At 46.9% G+C, this 23,150-nt stretch overlaps 1 protein-coding gene across 1 annotated transcript in view; it reads left to right on the top strand.

Annotated features, from left to right (window-relative positions):
• The first annotated feature begins 1,018 nt into the window (after window positions 1–1,018).
• Window positions 1,019–23,150, top strand: part of LAD1 (ladinin 1) — a 131,649-nt gene continuing 109,517 nt past the window's right edge. The window contains exon 1 of the mRNA XM_063954966.1: window positions 1,019–1,094. Coding sequence (XP_063811036.1) covers window positions 1,036–1,094 — 59 coding nt within the window. The 5' untranslated portion in view covers window positions 1,019–1,035. The remainder of the gene's footprint in view (window positions 1,095–23,150) is intronic.

The raw sequence follows: 23,150 nt of genomic DNA, 5'->3' as shown, positions 1-23,150 counted from the left end.
GACGTCACAAACCCGCCCTGCGTTCGCCCAGCCACGCCTGCGTTTTTCCGGGCAAGCCTGCATTTTTTTCGAACACTCCCTGAAAACGGTCATTTGACACCCAGAAACGCCCACTTCATGTCAATCACTCTGCGGCCACCAGTGCTTCTGAAATGCATCGCTAGACCCTGTGTGAAACTACATCAGTCGTTGTAATATTACGTCGCGCGTGCGCATTGCCCCGCATACGCATGCGCAGAGTGCCGTTTTTTAGCCTCATCGCTGCACAGCGAACGAAAGCAGCTAGCGATCAACTCGGAATGACCCCCCAGTATACAAACTTTTTTTGCCTTCACATCAGACCACCTCCCAGTTACCACTTTGGAACGCCCATCACTTTTACACCCCATTTCTGACACCGTCTGTCCCAAATGAAACAGTATCTTGTGCGTACACTTTGTGTAACACGTGCGCCATAGGGGTTTTCTGAATTTTTTGTGCATGCGCAGTTACAAATAATCTGTCAGCTACGTGAAAATAGGCATTGCATGCAAATTGCATTTACACACTTTTAAAAGCTCGTTTTTTGTTTTTTAAATCTGCAACTTGTGGCAAAAATTCCTAAAAATTAAAAATTAATGATCATAGATAGCTATGATGAAAGACAAGACTGTCATCTTTGATTTTTTTAAATAGTAGCTTAGAAATGTAAATAGTACAGTAGCTTAGAGTGTGTGCAACTCATTTTCATTTAGCCAATTACGTAATTTACAAATTCAACACATGCAAACTCTTAATCTTACACTTACTATAATTGTGCAGAAGTAATATTATTGCCAAACTTACAGTAGTTTCATTACAGAGAATACAACATGATCTTTACAATAGCTATCTTATGACTAAAGTTGGCAGAATTGTTGAGACTCAGCATCACAATAGACTAGCAGGCTACTGTACAAGGTGCAGGGTATTATTCCCTCCTACATTTGGGCAGTGACTTTATGTCACATGATCCATAATATTCAAGGTGTTCATGAGAAGCAGGAAGACAGGTGTATGCGTACAGAGCTCCTGGACATGTCTATCAGCCGTGGAAACTGGTCTAACCTTTCCAGGTATTAACTTAACTATATACAGCTCAGAAGAGACTCAGATTCTCACTGTAGTTTTTTAAAAGAGCTTCAACTTCATTCTACTTTACTATCTACAAACCATACAAATCTGTATGAAACTGCTTCCCTTTCACTTTAAGGATACTTCTGTTGAGCAATGATGTCATTCTTAGTATCAACACAATTTAAATCTCAGTTTTAAATGTCTATGTTAACTGTATAACTGTGTATAAAATTGAATCTGGGTATCGTAGAAAGAAAAAACTTTACATAAGTCATTGACGTTACAATATGCAGATTTTGCTGTGCAAGATATGATTTCATTATTAACTCTATTTAATAAGAAATGTGTTTATGTAATGCAATATTACAGGTGTATGACATGACATATTATTTTACCAGTAAGAGAAATATTCCTTTAATTGTTCATCCAAATACAATCTAGCCACTTACTGTATACCTTTTACTATGGGTAATTGCAGGACTTCTAGAATGTGCTTCCGAAAATGTAACATTTAACACTATACAGACAGACAGACAGACAGACAGATAGATAGACAGACAGACAGACAGACAGACACTGTAGATGCTCATTGTGCAGGGGTCTTTCATGTTGCTGAAGCTGTCCAATATTTTTATAGTATATAAATTTGTAAATTGCTTTTCTTGAAATATATACACACACACACACACACACACACACACACACACACACACAAACACACACACATTCTGAGCATATACTAATGCAAGACTCTAAGTCCCCGATTCAGAGAAGTACACAAACCTGGTGCTTACATCTCCTATGGTTTAGTAATCTGTGCATGCACAGAATCAGCTCTGCGCATATGTACATTAGTGTCTGCGACAATGCTCACATTGCCTCCCAAGCCACAGCATGTAGTATTGGGGTGGGCCGGCGATAGTGAGCATTTACAAAGCAGTGATGTGTCGCCCCCATTTTGTAGGAGTGCTGAGTCCAAGGTTTGTGTCTTTCAACGCAGATTTCCTGTCTTCTGCTGCGTGATTACACCACCCATATTGAGTAACCTGAGGGATACTTAGCCATCTTGAACTCCCCTCTCCACCTTCAAAAACTTTTATTTTGCTCCTAGGGATGGTTCATCATTGATGGTCTGTATTGATGCTGCCTTCTGTACCATCCACCATACCTTCCATTGATGGTAGGAAACCATAGACGGAAAACCATTGATTTTGTTGAACAATTGATTGGCAGCACAAGTGTCTATACCCGATCGTGACGGACCATCAACGAAGAGCAATGGGGGGAAAAAAGCTTTTGCCGCGTCACCATCAGCCCTCAGACATCAATGGCTATGAAACACTGAAATTCTGCCATCGATGGCAAAACATTGACCACCGGTATCAAAACATTAATATTTTCCAAACATCTGTGGCTGATGCCCATCACTTAATGCTGCATGCATTAGAAGCCCTGCTTCTGCTGTGTGCAGCCTGGGAGGTATCTTTCAGCTTCCCGCACATTATCATAAAGCAAAATATGCTAAACACTTGACTGTTGGAAGGAAGTACAATCATTAGAGACTGAATAATAACATCACCACCACATGCTACTTCAATACACTAAAAACAAGGGCAACTACAGTCTCCACCACATGCTGCAATGCCATGCATGCCTTTGAGATGGGTTGGGGCTAAAATGCTGACGGTTGGGATGTGGGCAGTCAGAATACCGACTATGGCATCTCGCTGTTTAGAATCCTGACAGGGGTCGGGTGCACTTGGTAACCCTAGCCCCCTAACCCTAACCTTCTCTTACTTCATCCTAAACCTCCCCCCTCCCCCCACAGCCCAAGCCTAATCCTTCCCGTGGGTGCATAAACTTAACGCCCCTTCTTGCAGCCTCAACCTAACCTTCCATCCTTCGGCTTACCTCTCCGGTGGCCCGGCAATCAGTCGATCGTGATCCTGGGAGTCGTGGATGCTGGCACCGGGATTGCGTTCTCATTCGGGATGCCGGCGCCTGCATTCCGAGCAGTGTTGGGATTCCGGCTTCTGTATTTTGACAGCTGGGAGCCTACCGTCAGAATCCTGTCCGTATCCCGTAAAAACAAATGGTAGGCACAAGTAATACTAAGGGGGTTGGCTCAAATAAGTGAGGTATGGCCATGCCCCCTCCTATATACATGGCTGCACAGTGGCGGTATGCACTGCGATGGGGAGCATTTATTCCCCTCAATAGCTTTCCTGGAGACAACCCAGACCCTTTGAACAAGCCTGGGCCTGGTTAATTAGTACCCATTCCCTCCTGCTGCCCATGAAGCACGTAAAAAAATCAGTCATATTCTACTACTCACACCACCAAATACTGATCCGTGCCATGCACTCCACCTTACTCACATACTATCATATAGCACCACTCGCTACTACAAGGCAAGCAAACAAAATAACCCCAGACCTAGACAACTAGACTGTCTCCTGGCAGAGACATACCTCAGAATTTTTTTTTAACTGTACCTGTAAGGAAGGAAGTTAAGTTGTTATGGAGCAAGCACCATAACAGAGTACTGTGATGCCATGTGCTGGCCCCACCACTGACCATGTGACAGTCCTATACGGACACTGGCCCTCATTCCGAGTTGTTCGCTCGTTGCCAAGTTTCGCTATATTGCGATTAGTCGCTTACTGCACATGCGCAAGGTCCGCAGAGCGCATGCGCTTAGTTATTTTACTCAAAAGTTAAGTATTTTACTCACGGCATAACGAGGATTTTTCATCGTTCTGGTGATCGGAGTGTGATTGACAGGAAATGGGTGTTTCTGGGCGGAAACTGCCCGTTTTCTGGGAGTGTGCGAAAAAACGCTGGCGTTTCTGGGAAAAACGCGGGAGTGTCTGAAGAAACGGGGGAGTGTCTGGGCGAACGCTGGGTGTGTTTGTGACGTCAAACCAGGAACGAAACTGACAGAACTGATCGCAATGGCTGAGTAAGTCTGGAGCTACTCAGAAACTGCTAAGAAATTTCTATTCGCAAATCTGCTAATCTTTCGTTCGCAATTCTGCTAAGCTAAGATTCACTCCCAGAGGGCGGCGGCCTAGCGTGTGCAATGCTGCTAAAAGCAGATAGCGAGCGAACAACTCGGAATGAGGGCCACTGTCTATGATCTACCAGGAAAAAGAACTGTAGCAGACTTATTTTACATATATTGTAAGAGGACAGCATGGTTGACATAGTGGCTAGCAGTATATTGTACCTCTCACAGCTCTGAGGTCATGAGGACAGTTTCTGATCAGAGCACAGTCTGTGTGGAGTTTGTATGTTTTCCCCATCTGGGTCGGTTCTAGGGCTTTTTGCGCCCTGGGCGGGAAATAGGGGTGTGGCTTCATACAGGGGGCGTGGTCAGTTACGCCTCCTGTACAGTAGTAGCGCCGCTGAAATGCTGTGCGGTGCGCGATGACGTCATCGCGTACACGTCTAGTTCCCTTCGTGGAGAGGACCTTTGCTGTGCGGTGCGCGATGACGTCATCGCGCACCGCACAGTAAAGGTCCTCTCCACGAAGGGAAACTAGACGCTACGCGTCTAGTTCCCGACACAGCGGGCAGCGGCGGGCACAGCAGTAGCGGATCTTGCCATGGTGCGGCGCCCTCCGGAAGGCGGCACCCCGGGCAAAAGTCCTGCTTGCCCGTGGCAAGATCCGCTACCGTTCCCCATGTGTGCGTGGGTTTTCTTCCACAATCCAAAAACATACTGGTGGGTTAATTGGCCTGTGATGTGACTGAAACATTCTGGGGAGATTTATAAAATTCTAGAGAGAGATAAATGGAGAGAGATAAAGTACCAACCAATCAATTCCTAACTGTTATTTTTCAATTGCTACCAACATTTTGACTAATGGTTGCGATCAGTGGCAGCTCCAGATGCAGTGCAGTCCAAAATTCAAATAGGGGAGCCACACTTAGGGGGTCATTCCGAACTGATCGCATACTGCCGTTTTTCGCAGCGCAGCGATCAGTTCACTACTGTGCATGCACCGCAATGCGCAGGCGCATCATATGGGTATAAAGTGGATCGTTGCTGGGCGATGGATTTAACGAAGAATCCATTCGCACAGCCGATCGCAAGAAGATTGACAGGAAGAGGGCGTCTATGGGTGTCAACTGACCGTTTTCAGGGAGTGGTTGGAAAAACACAGGCGTGACCAAGCGTTTGCAGGGCAGGTGTCTGACGTCAATTCCGGGACCGGACAGGCTGAAGTGATCGCTGCGGCTGAGTAAGTTCAGACCTACTCAGAAACTGCACAAACTGTTTTTGTACTGCTTGGCTGCACATGCGTTTGCACATTTGCAAAGCTAAAATACACTCCCCTGTGGGTGGCGATTATGCGTTCACACGGCTGCTAAAAACAGCTAGCGAGCGATCAACTTGGAATGACCCCCTAAATTCCATCTCAAACACTGCCAAACAGTTCCAGCCGGGACTCACCGGCAATTAGTGTGGCTCTTTACTTGATTTTTGGACTGCGCTGCAGATCTGGAGTCGCCACTGGTCGTGATGGTGACCAGATGCAGCGTCATAGGACGCAGCACTTTGGGGTCTATGTATTAAGGCTTGGAGAAAGATAAAGTGGACTGAAAGATAAAGTACCAACCAATCAGCTCCTAACTGTCATGTTACAGGCTAGGTTTGAAAAATGACAATTAGGAGCTAATTGGTTGGTACTTTGAGCCCGATTCAGACCTGATTGCTGTTGTGCGAATTTGCACAGCGAACGATTATCGAATGCGCATGTGTATACACCACAATGCGGAGCTGCATCGCCAAACAGCGACAGGATGGTGCGAAAATTTCGATCACACGTGCGTTCGCAAGGTGGTTGATAGGAAGAGGACGTTTCTGGGTTTCAACTATCCGTTTTCTGAGAGTGTCAGGAAAAACGCAGGTGTTCTCAAGTGTTTTCCGGGAGGGTGTGTGACGTCCGCTCCGGCCCCGATAAGCCTGTTTGTATCGCACTGTAGGAGTAATTCCTGGGCTGCACAGACTGTAAAAATCATTCGATGGTGAGTGAGTTGTGAATGGATTTTCAGATGTCCGCTGTCTGGCAGAATTTTCGCACGCTGTACACATGCATTCGCACACTTGCACGGGGCGGGTTTTCACTCTCCCGGGTGGCGACAACTGATCGCAGACCTCTGCAAATTTGCAGCACAGCGATCAGGTCTGAATTAGGCCCTTTATCTCCGTCCACATTATCTCTCTTCAAGGCTTAGTACAGAGGACCTGATTAAGACCTGATCGCAGCTGTGATGCGATGAGGCATTATCTGCACATGCGTATGCACCGCAATGCACGCACATGTCACCAAAAAACAGGCATCGCCGGTCAGCAACACGCTGGTGCGAAAATTCTGATCGCACAGCCATTCGAATGCTGATTGACAGGAGGAAGCATTTTGTGGGTGGTAACTGACCGTTTTCTGGGAGTCAGGAAAAACGCAGGCATTCCCAAGTGTTTTCAGTGAGGGTGTGTGACGTCAGCTCCGGCCCCGATCAGCCCGTTCTGATCGCACTGTAGGAGTAGGTCCTGGGCAGCGCAGAGACTGCACACACTGATAAAACCAGCCACTGTGACTGGTGAGTGAGGTGCGAACAGATTTGCAGCTGTCCGCTGACTGAGGTTTCTTTAGCAGCTTTGCTTACACATGCGATCGCACACTTGCACGGCGAATATAAACTCCCCTTGGGCGGCGACCATCTGATCTCAGGGCTACAATTTTAGCAGCCCAGCGATCAGGTCTGAATCACCCTCATAGGCTCTAAGGATTGCAGATACTGGCAATGGGATCCGGTCTGAAGATCGACAGTGTCTATGTCGACAATGTTTAGGTCGACCACTATAGGTCGACAGTAACTAGGTCAACATGTTTTCAAGTTTGACAGGGTTTCTAGGTCGACATGTTCTAGGCCGACAGGTCAAAAGGTCGACATGAGTTTTAAAATAAAATTATTTTTGGAACGTTTTCATACTTAACGATCCACATGGACTACTATTGGAACGGTAACCTGTGCCGAGTGCAGCGGTAGCGGAGTGAGGCACCTTGCCCGAAGCATGGTGAGCAAAGCCAGCCATGCGAGGGGACACAGTGCGCTAATTGGGGTTCCTGGTCACTGTACGGAGAAAACTACACCAAAAAAAACCATGAAAAACGCATGTCGACCTTTTTACCTGTCGACCTAGAACATGTCGACCTAGAAACCTGACGACCTTCAAACCCTGTCGACCTAGTGACTGTCCACCTATAGTGGTCGACCTAAACATTGTCGACCTAGACACTGTCGATCTAATGATCCACACCCGGAGGCAATGTCTGCTGCTGCATTAGCATTTCTATGGGCACAGCAGCGATGTGTTCTGCGTCCATCTCTGAATCAGGCCCTATGTGTACATAACACTGGCGATCTAATGATCCACACCCGGAGGCAATGTCTGCTGCTGCATTAGCATTTTTATGGGCACAGCAGCGATGTGTTCTGCACCCATCTCTGAATCAGGCCCTATGTGTACATAACACTGGCGATCTAATGATCCACACCCGGAGGCAATGTCTGCTGCTGCATTAGCATTTTTATGGGCACAGCAGCGATGTGTTCTGCGTCCATCTCTGAATCAGGCCCTATGTGTACATAACACTGGCGATCTAATGATCCACACCCGGAGGCAATGTCTACTGCTGCATTAGCATTTTTATGGGCACAGCAACGATGTGTTCTGCGTCCATCTCTGAATCAGGCCCTATGTGTACATAACACTGGCGATCTAATGATCCACACCTGGAGGCAATGTCTGCTCCTGCATTAGCATTTTTATGGGCACAGCAGCGATGTGTTCTGCGTCCATCTCTGAATCAGGCCCTATGTGTACATAACACTGGCGATCTAATGATCCACACCCGGAGGCAATGTCTGCTGCTGCATTAGCATTTTTATGGGCACAGCAGCGATGTGTTCTGCGCCCATCTCTGAATCAGGCCCTATGTGTACATAACACTGGCGATCTAATGATCCACGCCCGGAGGCAATGTCTGCTGCTGCATTAGCATTTTTATGGGCACAGCAGCGATGTGTTCTGCACCCATCTCTGAATCAGGCCCTATGTGTACATAACACTGGCGATCTAATGATCCACACCCGGAGGCAATGTCTGCTGCTGCATTAGCATTTTTATGGGCACAGCAGCGATGTGTTCTGCGTCCATCTCTGAATCAGGCCCTATGTGTACATAACACTGGCGATCTAATGATCCACACCCGGAGGCAATGTCTGCTGCTGCATTAGCATTTTTATGGGCACAGCAGCGATGTGTTCTGCACCCATCTCTGAATCAGGCCCTATGTGTACATAACACTGGCGATCTAATGATCCACACCCGGAGGCAATGTCTGCTGCTGCATTAGCATTTTTATGGGCACAGCAGCGATGTGTTCTGCGACCATCTCTGAATCAGGCCCTATGTGTACATAACACTGGCGATCTAATGATCCACACCCGGAGGCAATGTCTACTGCTGCATTAGCATTTTTATGGGCACAGCAACAATGTGTTCTGCGTCCATCTCTGAATCAGGCCCTATGTGTACAGAACACTGGCGATCTAATGATCCACACCCGGAGGCAATGTCTGCTGCTGCATTAGCATTTTTATGGGCACAGCAGCGATGTGTTCTGCGTCCATCTCTGAATCAGGCCCTATGTGTACATAACACTGGCGATCTAATGATCCACACCCGGAGGCAATGTCTGCTGCTACATTAGCATTTTTATGGGCACAGCAGCGATGTGTTCTGCGCCCATCTCTGAATCAGGCCCTATGTGTACATAACACTGGCGATCTAATGATCCACACCCGGAGGCAATGTCTGCTGCTGCATTAGCATTTTTATGGGCACAGCAGCGATGTGTTCTGCGCCCATCTCTGAATCAGGCCCTATGTGTACATAACACTGGCGATCTAATGATCCACACCCGGAGGCAATGTCTGCTGCTGCATTAGCATTTTTATGGGCACAGCAGCGATGTGTTCTGCACCCATCTCTGAATCAGGCCCTATGTGTACATAACACTGGCGATCTAATGATCCACACCCGGAGGCAATGTCTGCTGCTGCATTAGCATTTTTATGGGCACAGCAGCGATGTGTTCTGCGTCCATCTCTGAATCAGGCCCTATGTGTACATAACACTGGCGATCTAATGATCCACACCCGGAGGCAATGTCTGCTGCTGCATTAGCATTTTTATGGGCACAGCAGCGATGTTTTCTGCACCCATCTCTGAATCAGGCCCTATGTGTACATAACACTGGCGATCTAATGATCCACACCCGGAGGCAATGTCTGCTGCTGCATTAGCATTTTTATGGGCACAGCAACGATGTGTTCTGCGTCCATCTCTGAATCAGGCCCTATGTGTACATAACTACCAGTAATTGGGCAGAGCTGTGGGCACAGTCACAGACAGCCGTAGTGATTTACAACAGAGCATTTGAATTCATGCTTTTAAAGGCGCTAAGAACGCATTTCAGGGTAAAGTAGCTTATACATAATTCAGAAAAATTTCGGATTACCCAATTCGTGGGTAATCGCTAAATACATCTTAAAAATCCCTGAATCGGCGATTCCGATAGTTTTTGAGTTGGAATCGGCGAGTCGAGATTGTCCAACATATTGGATGTTGCCAATCACCCAACCTAATCATCGGTAGAATGGAGAATTGGCTCGATAGATTCTTGATGAATAGGCCCCATAACATTAAACTCCCCTGTGTTCCCCTCAGTTATGCTGACTATACATGCGCAGATCAAGTCTGCAGATAAGAAAAATGCTCTGACGATCTCCGATAGTGTGTGCTTTCTTCAATGGGATTGGGAGGTTGGGGATCAGAATTTTTTAGCAGTACATAACATTTTGACCTCCCGATTGTCATTGCAGAGGTGTTTGTACCCAGCTGTCCCTTGACATAGTAGTCTGCACTAAAGTGGTGTACTGTAGTGTAATTCGGCTCTCAAGACAAAGTATACAATGATATGTAATTATATATCCTCTAAGTAGCATAGTTGTTCCATTAAACTTGTGTACACTCAATCTGGGCTCAAGGGCATTCATTCTGATGTCGCTCCAGTATATACCCAGCGCTCCAGTATATGCCCTGCTTAAGATCTGCTCCCAGACATATACAGTACAGCCTTCTTATATCTCAGCTATACAAACATATCTAGCCACATGACATTCTTTTACCCTAGAAAATATTCAGCCAGCTCTCCTGAATTGTTGTACATTACACCACAAAGTATGAGCTGAAAATTCACATTATATCACACAGTATGAGCCGAAAATGTATATTATGTATGTTCACAGTATGAGCTGAAATCTACATTATATTGTCACACAGCATGAGCATCATCACTCTCATCACTTATATTTCTATATGCTATTACTAAAATTCCATGCTCATCATTTTATATATATATACACACACATAAATATACATATAAAAGAAATACAGCACCACTTGTGGGATAAAATCTTAATAAAATTCTAATAAAAACCTATGTAGATTTAATCTGTATGACTGTAGTACCACAATACACACGATCGCAATGGTATTCAGGCGTCAACCAGCCCCTAAGAGATACAGTACAGGTATATTACTGCAAAGCGTATATAGAAAAGGGGATAGGGGTACGGCGACCCGTGGTGTTCAATATACGTATATATACTTATGGTACATATTAAGGGTGACCCCTTGATGAAGTCTTAAAGGACGAAACGCGTTGGGTTCCCTGACTACCCTCCACTTGTAGTGATGAGCGGATTCGTTTTTACTCGGTTTTACTCGGTTCTCAAAACCGAATCTTATTGGCTCACTGATGTCACGTGTTTTGGATAGCCAATAAGATTCGGTTTTGAGAACCGAGTAAAACCGAATCCGCTCATCACCTCCAGTGACTAAGATAAGTCTGACCTCCTGCACTTTACCACTCTGTTTTTAGAAAAGGTTTTTTTAATTTATATATATATATATATATATATATATACACACTCAACACACACATACCATACACCAAAAGCCGGCACTCCATGGAAGTCAATGCAGTATCTTGCCAGGGTGCTCTCCTGGGGCCTGCCAACCCCCTACCATTCAATCCAAAAGACAGAGGCACTCCCGGACTTCAAACTGCTTCAAAAAATCGCGGTGATTTATTCAACGTTTCAGGGTACTGCCCCCCGTCATCAGGACACACACATCACACAGTGCAAACAAAACAGTGTTTAAATACAACTTACAGGTCTCCTAATCACGTTTCCAGACTCTCAGCATGTGCTCTCGGCGTCTGCACATCTTTAATATGTACCATAAGTATATATATTTATTTTGAACACCACGGGTCGCCGTACCCCTAACCTCTTTTATTATATATATATATAGATAGATAGATAGATAGATAGATAGATATAGATATATATATATGTATATATATATATACACACACACACGCACACATTACTTACTAAAAAGGAAAGAATGAGATTTGTAAAGGCCCGTACACACTAGACGAGAAAGTTAAAAGATCTCGCTCATAAGGGCCGATCTGAGCGACATCTTTTACTTTCTCGTCCAGTGTGTACACTCAATGTGGTTAACTATGTGCGCTCCCACGCATTGTTAACAAACCCTCTCTCGTCTGAACATTTACAGAGCAGGGAGGTCCTCGTTAACGATAGCTATGCTGCAGATGCAGCATGGGTGTCGTTCCCTTCCCCGCCGGCATCGGCAAGTGTGTATGCACTTGCCGATGCTGTCACCCCGCCAGGTCCCCACCCACGCCAATATCGCTGGCGGCTATTGGGGGTAATTCCAAGTTGATCGCAGCAGGATTTTTGATAGCAATTGGGCAAAACCATGTGCACTGCAGGGGAGGCAGATATAACATGTGCAGAAAGAGTTAGATTTGGGTGGGTTATTTTATTTCTGTGCAGGGTAAATACTGGCTGCTTTATTTTTACACTGCAAATTAGATTGCAGATTGAACACACCCCACCAAAATCTAACTCTCTCTGCACATGTTATATCTGCCTCCCCTGCAGTGCACATGGGCCCTCATTCCGAGATTCACTCCCAGTAGGCTAAGCCGCCGCCTACTGGGAGTGAATCTTAGCTTCTTAAAATTGCGAACGATGTATTCGCAATATTGCGATTACAAACTACTTAGCAGTTTCAGAGTAGCTTCAGACTTACTCGGCATCTGCGATCAGTTCAGTGCTTGTCGTTCCTGGTTTGACGTCACAAACACACCCAGCGTTCGCCCAGACACTCCTCCGTTTCTCCGGCCACTCCTGCGTTTTTTCCGGAAACGGTAGCGTTTTTATCCACACGCCCATAAAACGCCGTGTTTCCGCCCAGTAACACCCATTTCCTGTCAATCACACTACGATCGCCGGAGCGAAGAAAAAGCCGTGAGTAAAAATACTATCTTCATTGTTAAATTACTTGGCGCAGTCGCAGTGCGAATATTGCGCATGCGTACTAAGCGGAATTTCACTGCGATGCAATGAAAATTACCGAGCGAACGACTCGGAATGAGGGCCATGGTTTTGCCCAATTGCTAAAAAAAATCCTGCTGCGATCAACTTGGAATTACCCCCCATTGTGTAGTGTGTATGGGGCTTATGTGCACTCTGGAAACTACTGAATGCTTGGCTCAGCTAATATATGTATGTAACCCTTCTTTACTCTTTTTCTAATTATTTATTTTTTCCTGAGTACATCCACAGATTTCATTTTTTTTTTGTGTGGAAACTTCATACATATATATATTTTTCCCCCTGGCTAGCCTGGCCAAGTACAGGAAGTTACAAAAAAAAGGAAGGAATGAGATCTAAAAGAAATGAGATCTGTGGGTGCACTCATAAAAGAAAAGAAAAGAAGGTTTACCTATATATACTAGCTGGTGCAAGCATTCAGTAATTTCCTGAGTGCACCTATAGACTACAGGTGCACTCAGGAAACTACTGATTGCACCTACAGACTATGGCCCTCATTCCGAGTTTTTCGCTCGCTAGCTGCTTTTAGCAGCATTGCAAACGCTAGGCCACCGCCCTCTGGGAGTGTATCTTAGCTTAGCAGAATAGCGAACGATAGATTAGCAGAACTGCTACTAAATAATTCCTGCCAGTTTCTGAGTCTCTCCAGACCTACTCCTAGATTGCGATCAGTTTGGTCCGTTTAGTTCCTGGTTTGACGTCATAAACACGCCCTGCTTTCAGCCAGCCACTCCCCCGTTTCCCCAGACACTCCCGCGTTTTTCCCTGACACGCATGCGTTTTTTAGCACACTCCCGGAAAACGCTCAGTTACCACCCAGAAACGCCCCTTTCCTGTCAATCACTCACCGATCAGCAGTGCGACTGAAAAGCGCCGCACGAACAACAGCAAAACTGCTAAGTTTTAAGTTAAATAACTAAGCGCATGCGCGCGCATGTGCATTTAGCAGCAAATTGCAGCATAGCGAAACTCGGCAACGAGCGAACAACTCGGAATGACCACCTATAGGTGCACTCAGGAAACTACTGAATGGTTGGTCCAGCTAGTATATATATGTGTGTGTGTGTGTGTGTGTGTGTGTATTCTATATCCAGTGTCGGACTGGGGCATGAAGGGCCCACCTGGGGAATGCCGTTATAGGGGCCCATCCTTAGGCGTGTGGCCAGCCTACAAAGGGAGTGTGGCCAGCTTCCACAGAGGCTTGAAATACACAATAGTTTAGTGCAGTGTAATGCAACATATCTACCGTGTATAATACAAGTGCACAGTCTGATACCTGTTACCTAGAGGAATGAGTGGGCCCTCGGACAGTGGGGCCTACCGGTGGTTTCCCTGGTACTCCTGTGGGCCAGTCCGACCCTGCCTGGCCCCCTCTCTTTCCCCAGTGTGAGGTGACTTACTGTGCTTGACTGTACTTTTCTCCGGCGGCAGCTCCAAGTCCTTCTAACTGGCGGCAGTGGCAGAGCACTCAGTGCATTGAGAGTGTGCGCAAGGAGGGAGGGCGTGTGCGATGTGACATCAACATGTCACATCGTGAGGCAGTGTGTAAAGTCAGTCTTCTCCTGTGCGGATGATTATACTGCATATCGTCTGCGGCGGGCACAGGAGCAGCGGGTGGGAGACGCAGTGCAGAAATGAGCAAACCTGGGTCTCGGCAGTGTCTATAGCAGGCGTGGCATATGGTGGGTGCTGGACAGGGCCGCTTCTACACATTGTGGCGCCCAGTGCGAAAGTTTCCACTGGCGCCCCCCCCGCGGCTAAACAGGGGCGTGGCTTCATAGGGGAGGGTCGTGGCCACAATTATGCTCCCAGTAGTTGTGCCCCCAGATCTGCCCCAAGTAGTTGTGCCCCCCAGTTGATTTGCCCCCAGTAGATTTGCCCCCTGTAGCTGTTCCCCTATTAGTACTGCCCCTTGTAGCTGTGCCCCCAGTATGTGCCCCCTGTTGTAGCGCTGCTTTGAAACCCTAAAAGAAAAATCAAAATACTTACCTGCCTCGCTCCTGCTTCCGCTGGTCCGCTGCTGCCGCTGTCTCCGGGTGCCGGCTCCTCTTTATGGGAGAGACGTCATGACGTCTCTCCCATAGCAGCGCCGCACTGACACTAGGGGTCAATTTTGATCTCTAGCGTCAGTCAGTGATGCCGGCTGCAGCGGGCGCGGGGAGGGAGGGAGGCTTAGTAGCTGCTCTTGCCACGGCGGCGCCCTCAGGGTAGCGGCGCCCCGGGTAAAAAGCCTGCTTGCCCGTGGCAAGAGCCGCTACTGGTGCTGGACATTTGGAGGTGCGCACACCTATGCCTACAATACCACACATCACACTTACTGTATGTGCAAGCTTACATGCACCATCTGATGAAACATGTTCATGATGTGTGTGGTTGCCTGGTAACTGAGATGCAAAGTTGCTGGATCATGTTCTAGAGGGTGCTAGTAGTACAGAAGTACAGCCTATTTTTGTGATGGCTGATTTACATGTACGTGCTCACAAGAATGTGAGAGGTATTGTGCACTCAGAACCTGTACCCCAGGGTCAAACTGTTAACCAAAGTTTTAATTTGGACGTTTTGAAAATATTGCATTACGATTTCAGTAAAAAACGTCCCAATTTGTGGCGAACAGGTGACTGATGCTTCCATCATGAAAACACATCTGCCCACACAGCGCTGAGTGTTAAGCAACTTTTAATAAAAAAACAACATGACAACTTTGCCTCACTCACCGTATTCACCTGATCTCGCCTTTTCAGTTTTTCTTTATTCTTGTGAGCACGTTGTTCGCGTGAATCAGTCATCACAAAATAGGCGAAAAAGTGACTAACTCGCTGGGAAAAAAAACCACTGCAGTCAAACGCTACCTTTCCCTGCGTCAACAGGGATCAGTGTCGGACTGGGGCATGAAGGGCCCATCAGGTAAATGCAATCATAGGGCCCACTAAGGGACGTTGCCATATGCTGGAAGGGGTGTGGCCATGTGACCAAAGAGGAGTGGCCAGCCATTATAGGCGCTACCTAGCATAGTATATAAACAAAAACAGCTCTACCTCGCTGCTCACTTCAAGCTGTTGTGTATGTGCCTGGGTTACACCGGGAAAGAACAGTATTATATGTGCCTGGGTTACACCAGGAGAGAACAGTAGTATATGTGCCTGGGGACACCAGGAGAGAGCAGTAGTATATGTGCCTGGGTTACACCAGGAGAGAGCAGTAGTATATGTGCCTGGGTTCCACCAGGGGCAGACCTGTGCTACTGAGCTCCTAGGCCTCTGGAAGTTTTTGGAGCCTGCAGTGTTTCCTGGAAGGTCTCCCATGAGAGGATGGATCCCCCTGGGGAGGATGATGAAGGCGATCCCCTGGCTTCAGGGTCTGGTGGAGGCCCTAGTGATCTGGGCCTGGCAAAGGCTGTGATGGCAACAGCCCAGTCTGATGTTGATGGGGACAGTGCATCTGTGCAAGGTGGTCTGATGACTTCGGGTCCTGTGAAGGAACAGGATCCCCAATTGGATCCCCCCAAACTGCAGGTTGCTGACTCTCTGAGTGAAGTAACTCATGTAAGAGAAATGACATCTACATTTGCCTGTAGTGAAGTGGTGAATTGTGTGGAAAACATGCAGGATGCTTGTAGCAGCCCAGATGAATCTGAGCCCTCTGAAGAAATATTTTCTCATTTAAATTTGGATGAGCTAAAGAAAGAAATAAGGAAAATACAAACTAAAATCAGTACTAAAAGGAGAAAAAGGAACTCCTGCCGTACCTGGGAGCGGCCCATTTTGAGAGAGGAGCTGGAGCAGTTAAATGAAATGTTGTTTCAAGCTAAAAGCAGGTGCACTACTCTGCAAGCAGAAGCATTTCTGCAGAAACAGAAAGAACAGAGGAAAGCTGAATTGCCTGTGCAGGACGGTGACCATGTTCCTGGGGAGCCAATGATGGAAGTCAGTATACCAATGGAGACAGGCAACCTGGAAGAGGCAACAAAAAGCGGTGAAAACCGGAATGCTGAGGAACCCAAAATGGCGGCAGATGCGGTTTGCAGTGCATTCCACGGTGGAGGGGAGGCGTCTCTCCTGGGGGCAGTGCCGGGCGGTAGCGGGGTGGGGGGCGCAGCAATTGATATGGTAATAGCTAGCAACGGATCCATTTCAGTTGTAACAGCTTCCCAGGGTCTGTCTCCGCTGGTGCCTAACCCGAAGGCTGCGAGTGAGGGTCCAGCGCGGGCTGGTAGTCTGCCTGGAAAGGTAGGCAGTGCTGAGGCTGGTCTCCTCCATATGCCTGTAGCGGCCAGCTCCGGCTTGGTCGTTGCGGAGGCGGTAAGGGGCGTGGCCAAAGACGCACAAGTGGTGATGTCATTGGGTAGCAGAGAGACTGTTAAGCAGCCGGGGTGTATGGAAGCTAAGGCACAAGGACTGCCTGCACTGGACAAACGTGTATTAACCCCTGAGAAGTCTGCTGTTACAGAGACTATTTATGGTGATATGATTGCCCCAGCCAGGGTAATGGCAGCTGTCAACCTTATCTGTGCCAATCAGGCTAGGTTATCAGAAGCCACTGCTAGTGCAGTAAATAAAGAAAGGGAGGGGGTCAATGTACAGACTTCTTTATCCCTTCCTCAATTTTCTTCTGGTCCAGTAAAACCCAACCCTGTGCCTTATGCTCGAGCGGTGTCTGAGGCTATAGGTGTTGCGCCTCAGGTGAGAGCAAGTGGGGGTCAGTCAATTAAAAGGAGGAATGTAATACAGTTTAGACGGGTTGGTGATGGGGTTCCCCCTTCTAAATCTGATTTTCTGGACTTAATTTTTTCTTTAGGGTTTGAAGCAGCTGATCTTTATGCCTGCATACACCCGGTAAAGTCCCCGGAATATGACTTAAGTTTTGTGTCATTAAATGGTCTCCAAGCTTTCTGTACAAAATGGGAGCAGAACAGGCTGGAAGAGCCTTACATATTTTTCAAAACAAATACAGTCACTAGGCCGGATAAGGTTAAAATCACCATATTAGTGAGGAATGAATCATTACCTACTGCTGATATTGTCTTCTGGCTGTCTAGATATTGTTCTGTGTTGTCTCCACTGATCAAGTTTGACCATACCAAGGGTGTTTGGGGGGGGTGCCTACTCTACATTTGTGCGTCTTCATTCTAGTGGTGCGGAGACCCAGCATTTGCCCTCGGCTGCCTATATCGGTAGAGACAGGCTTCAATGTTTCTACCCGGGGCAGCCGAGGACCTGCCACAAGTGCGGGGACTTTAGGCAACTTAGTGGAGATTGCACAGTTGTTAAGTGTGCTTTATGCAATCAGACAGGCCATGTTTCAAAGGAATGTGTAAAGGTCAAGTGCAACCTTTGTGGCACTGAAGGGCACCCCTACAGCAGATGCCCAAATGCATCACACAATGTAAATGTGACGGTAGATAAGACTGTAAATGATATTGGTGATAATAGCATGTTGGAGGCAATTTTGCACCAGGAAATGTTACAGCAATTGGAGGAGAGGGCTAGTAAGTCACAGAAACAGGTGGGAGGTGGAAGCAAGATGCAGCCAGAGTCTAGTGAAGTGCCCTTTCAGACTGTGAAGAATGGAGGAAAGAAGAAGGCAAAGACAAAGAACATAGATGTTATTTGTGCAAATAAATTCAATGTCTTGGCTTCTTCTGAGGATGAGGGGGAGGGTGAAGGTGAGATTGTGATGGTAGGTGGCAAGGAGCTTATCTTTGTCCCCAGTAAACCCAGACCTAAAAATGTGAAGAAGAGCTCCAGCTTACTAGTAAGTGATGTGGCTGTGCGGGTGGAGTCTAAGGATAAGAGGGGGAGGAATGGTAGAAATACTAAGAAGGCTAAGCGAGAGTCCACTCAAAATGATCTAGAGTGGGATCCAGCTGGGACGGAGCTTAGCCAGGCATTGGAATCCTTGTTGGATGAGCAGGCTAAAGGTAGACAGGGTGAAGAAGGGAACGAGAGCCAGATGGTGGTGGAGGAAACTCCTAGTCAAGAACTTGGATGCCAGGGATTTTCTTCACTGGACCCCCTTAAGGGGATTGATGGTGGGGGTGACCCAGGTGTAGTCCCAAAGCCTCCTGATCTGGATCCTCCCCCAGAAAAGGTTGGGTGTGGGGTTGAAACTGATACCAGGGAGGTTCCTGGAACAGTGGGACCTAAGAGCCCACATGATGGGGTTGTGGCTACTGATTCTGGTGGTGGGTGTGGGGTGGAAGAAAGTGCTGGGGAAGAGGTTGTTGTGGAGGATGATGATGTAATTCCCTTTGGTTTGTCTTGTAAGAGGGTAGGGTCCTCCGATGAGGACTGTGAGAAAGAAGTAAAGAGAAAGTAAATGGGTCCTACTTCTATAATCCAAGAACCATGGATCCCCAACCTATACGATGTGCCACCATTAATGTGGCTTCCGTGCTTTCCGAACAAGCTCGATTTATGGCCTTTGATTTTTTCGATGCGGTTGATGTCGATTTTTTATTTTTGCAAGAGACCAGGGTAGGCGATTTGGCCACACTCCATCGGGCCAAATCTCAGTGGAGGAGGGGGCCTTCTTTCTGGTCTCTTGCGGCTGAGCTGTACGGTGGGTTGGCAGTTCTTTTTACTGGTATGGTAACTGTGCACAGGATTATAGAGTTGCAGGTAGGTAGGTGCATGGTTCTAGATGTCAACTTGAGAGGACATGACCTGAGGCTGATTAATATCTATGGGCCCCAGTCAAAGTGGGACAGGAAATGTCTTTTCACGGAGATAAAGCCGTTTCTTTTTACAGCCCAGCAGATTGTTTTTGGAGGTGATTTTAACACCATCATTAGGCCTAAAGACAGAGGAGACACCAGAGCAACCCTGGGCTATGATTCCAACTTTTTAGTTAGTATGATTAGAGAGGCAGGTCTGGTGGATGTGCATGTTCGCCATTTCCCAGACCTCACAGGTTACACCTTTCATAGTGGTAGTCGTAGATCTAGGACAGACAGGATTTTTGTTAAGGAGTCCTCGAAAACTTTGCCTCCAGAGACAAAGCCAGTAGAGTTCTCCGATCACGTTTTTTCTGAGTGTTACTTTAAATGAATCAGAAACCCCTCAGAAAGGGCGGGGCCTTTGGCGTTTGAACTCCGAGCTCCTAAAGGAGGAGAGGGTCAGACAGTCCTTTAGAGACTTTCTTCAATTACAAGAGACACTTCTGGAGGCTGGCTGGAGTAGGTCTGAGTGGTGGGAGGAGTGTAAAAAGAGGACCCGGAAATTTTTCCAATGGCTGGTAGCTAGGAAAAGCTTGTCAAAAAGGTGCATCTACCAGAGCTTGAGAAGGAGTGGAGATAGTGGGGAAATCTCTCGAGTGAAGGCTCAGATGAAGGAATACCAGTACAATCGTCTGTCTTCATTGATTCTGGAGAGGGATTACGGTAAATACCACTCACCGGATCCCTACCAGAGTTGCAGAAGATCAGTCGATCTGAGGGAGGTCCGGGGCCTGTATGATGAACAGGGTACTCTTCGTGAGGATAAGGAAGGTATCTTGGGAGTCATTAGGTCCTACTACTCCAACCTCTTATCTGAGCAGCCACTTATCAGAGAGAGGATGTAGCTTTTTCTGAGGGAAACACCTGGGCTTGAAGGGCTTGATCCCTCTTTTGACTCTTTGGGTAGTGATGTAACAGTGGAGGAAGTCAAGAATGCCATAGACAGTCTGTCTATGAAGAAGTCTCCAGGCCCAGATGGATTACCATCAGAATTTTATAAAGTGTTTTCTGACATCTTGGCTCCTCATCTTGTAGAGGTATTTAATGAAAGCCTGGGTGAGGGGTTGCTCCCTCCCTCTATGAGATCTTCTGCTCTTATATTGTTGTCCAAAGGTAAGGACCCAGCCCGTATTGAAAATTGGCGCCCCATCGCTCTTCTCAATACAGACAGAAAGATTCTGGCAAAGGTACTCTTCAATCGGTTGATGGAAGTTTCCGGACTGTTGCTTTCCCCATCTCAGCATTGCACTGTGAAGGGCCGTAGCACCTTTAGTGCTGTCCTTGGCGTCCGGGAGGCCGTGGAATGATGTTGTGCTGAAAAGTGGGGGAAGTATTTGCTGGCATTGGATCAGTCCAAAGCTTTTGACCGTGTGAATCATCAGTATTTGTGGACTGTATTGGAAAGGTATGGTCTTCCTGTGCGGGTGGTAGATTGGCTGCGTGTTATTTATAATCAGGCCGAGAGCTTCCCACTGGTTAATGGCTGGGTAGGCCCTGCTTTCACTGTTGATTCAGGTGTCCGTCAGGGATGTCCTCTGAGCCCCCTTTTATATGTGTTTGCAATTGATCCTTTTGTGAGGAGGATTGAGAGTGGCACTGTAGAGGGGGTGCAGCTGGGCCCTGAGTCTCCATTGAGGGTGGTGGCCTATGCAGATGATGTCACTCTTGTCCTGTCATCTGTGGCAGAGGCACGTGACGTGGAACATCTTATCTGTGAGTACTCTGAAGCTTCGTGTTCCAGAGTCAACCAGGACAAGTGTGAAGCTTTCTGGATGGGAGAGGAAGGTGATGAGTTTGCCCTTCCGGACAGCCTCCCCCGGGCCAGCCCAGAGATCAAAATTTTAGGTATACGATTTGGCCGTGGTGATTATGCCACTCAAAATTGGGAGAAAAGGCTTGAAGATGCTACCAAGAAGGTACAGTCTTGGAGAAAGTGGCAGCTTTCTTACAGGCAGAGGATTGACTTGTGCAAAACTTACCTGATCCCTTTGTTTCTCTATGTCAGCTACGTGTGCTTTTTGCCAGAATCCTTGTGGACCAGGATAAAATTCTTTATTCTTCCTATTATTATGGGGGAATAGAATGAATCCAGTCAAGAGGAGGATTACTTACATGTCGAAGCAACAGGGTAGCCTAAGTATGGTCAACCCTGTGGTGTTTTTTGCTTCTACCTTTATAAAACATAACCTTGGGAGTTTATTTTTAGATTCCCCCCCCCCTCGATGGGTAGAGAGCTTTTGGGCCTGGGTGTTTCCCTTCCTTGAGCTCTGGTTTGATGGTGGTCAAGTGAAAAATTTTCGGGTCCGGCATGGCTACCTCCCGATCTACTGTACGTCATCTTGTGCTTGAAGATGACAAGGCGTTGGGGGCTGGAAGAGGGTGAAGTTAAAAACTTCTCCAGAAGGGAGTTGGAGAGAAGAATTTTGCGAACTCACTTCTTTGTTCCACTGTCGCTAAGGGACTGCCCGGGTAATGTTTGCTCAGATGGGTTATCTCTGATCAATTCTCAGAGGATCCCACTTAAGTTCAGGGACACTGCTTGGCTCTCCTTTCATGGGAAGCTTTACGTGAAGGGTAATCTCAAGTTTAAAAGTGCTGGTGATCGTGGCTGCCCGCGTGAGGAATGTCTAGGGGAGGAGGAGACGTTAGACCATTTTTTTCTTGAGTGTCCTTTCAATGTTAAAGCTTATAAGGGAGTTTCAAGAGCCTTACGCATCCCGTGCCTCTCGGGGCTTAGTTACCCTGAGTGGGCTTATGGGGCATTTAAAGGGTATAGGAGATTTGATTTGACCACTATTTTTATAGTTAGCTTAGCTGTTAGACATCACACGTGGAGAGCACGGTGTCAGGTATCCCTTAGACAGAAAGTTCTCCCCTGCGAAGTGGTGGTGGAAAGCATTCTACACGAGGTGAAGAGGTTGATGGATATGGATAAGGAGAGGATGGATGCTGTTGGGTGGTCCAGGCTTTGGCGCCACCTGAAGCCTCCTTGAGTGGGTGGCAGACATCTTCTCCTCCATCTTTTGGCTATCTATTTTTCTCACTCCCTGTAGATTTTGGACTTGGTTTTTTTGTTTAAAATGGTTTACATGCAGCTAAAAGCCATTTACTTTCTCTCTACTTGAATTTAATGTAAGTGGTTTGTAGTGCTGTGGTTACATTTGTATGTTGTGTATAGTTGTGTGTTGTCTAGTATAGGCTGTTAGGCTTAACAAATTGTTAAGCCATGGAAATTATATATGTAAGATTCTGTTGATTTACATTTATGATCTGTTATTTTCAGCCATAATTGTGTTTTGGCTTGGTTTTATGCTTTATTTATTTATTTATTTATTGTATGTTGCAAGTTTTCTAATAAAAGAATCAACCAGGAGAGAACAGTAGTATATGTGCCTGGGTTACACCGGGAGAGAGCAGTAGTATATGCGCCTGGGTTACACCGGGAGAGAGCAGTAGTATATGCGCCTGGGTTACACCAGGAGAGAACAGTAGTATATGTGCCTGGGTTACACCAGGAGAGAGCAGTAGTATATGTGCCTGGCTTACACCAGGAGAGAGCAGTAGTATATGCACGTGGGTTACACCTGGGGAGAACAATAGATACACATAAAGACCCCAGCAGAGTGCCAGATACACATAACGGGGAATCAGTTAAGATATCGCTGCACGGGATACGAGTGGTCACAATGCCGACACCGGAATCCCGCACAGCGGTACAATGCTGGCGCCGGAATACGGGCGAAACAGACTATTCTCCCTCTATGGGTGT

Source organism: Pseudophryne corroboree, chromosome 2, assembly GCF_028390025.1.
Source record: "Pseudophryne corroboree isolate aPseCor3 chromosome 2, aPseCor3.hap2, whole genome shotgun sequence".
In the NCBI taxonomy this organism is placed as follows: Eukaryota; Metazoa; Chordata; class Amphibia; order Anura; family Myobatrachidae; genus Pseudophryne; species Pseudophryne corroboree.
Note: the sequence above shows the minus strand (reverse complement) of the source record. Positions and strands in the feature narration are given on the sequence as shown.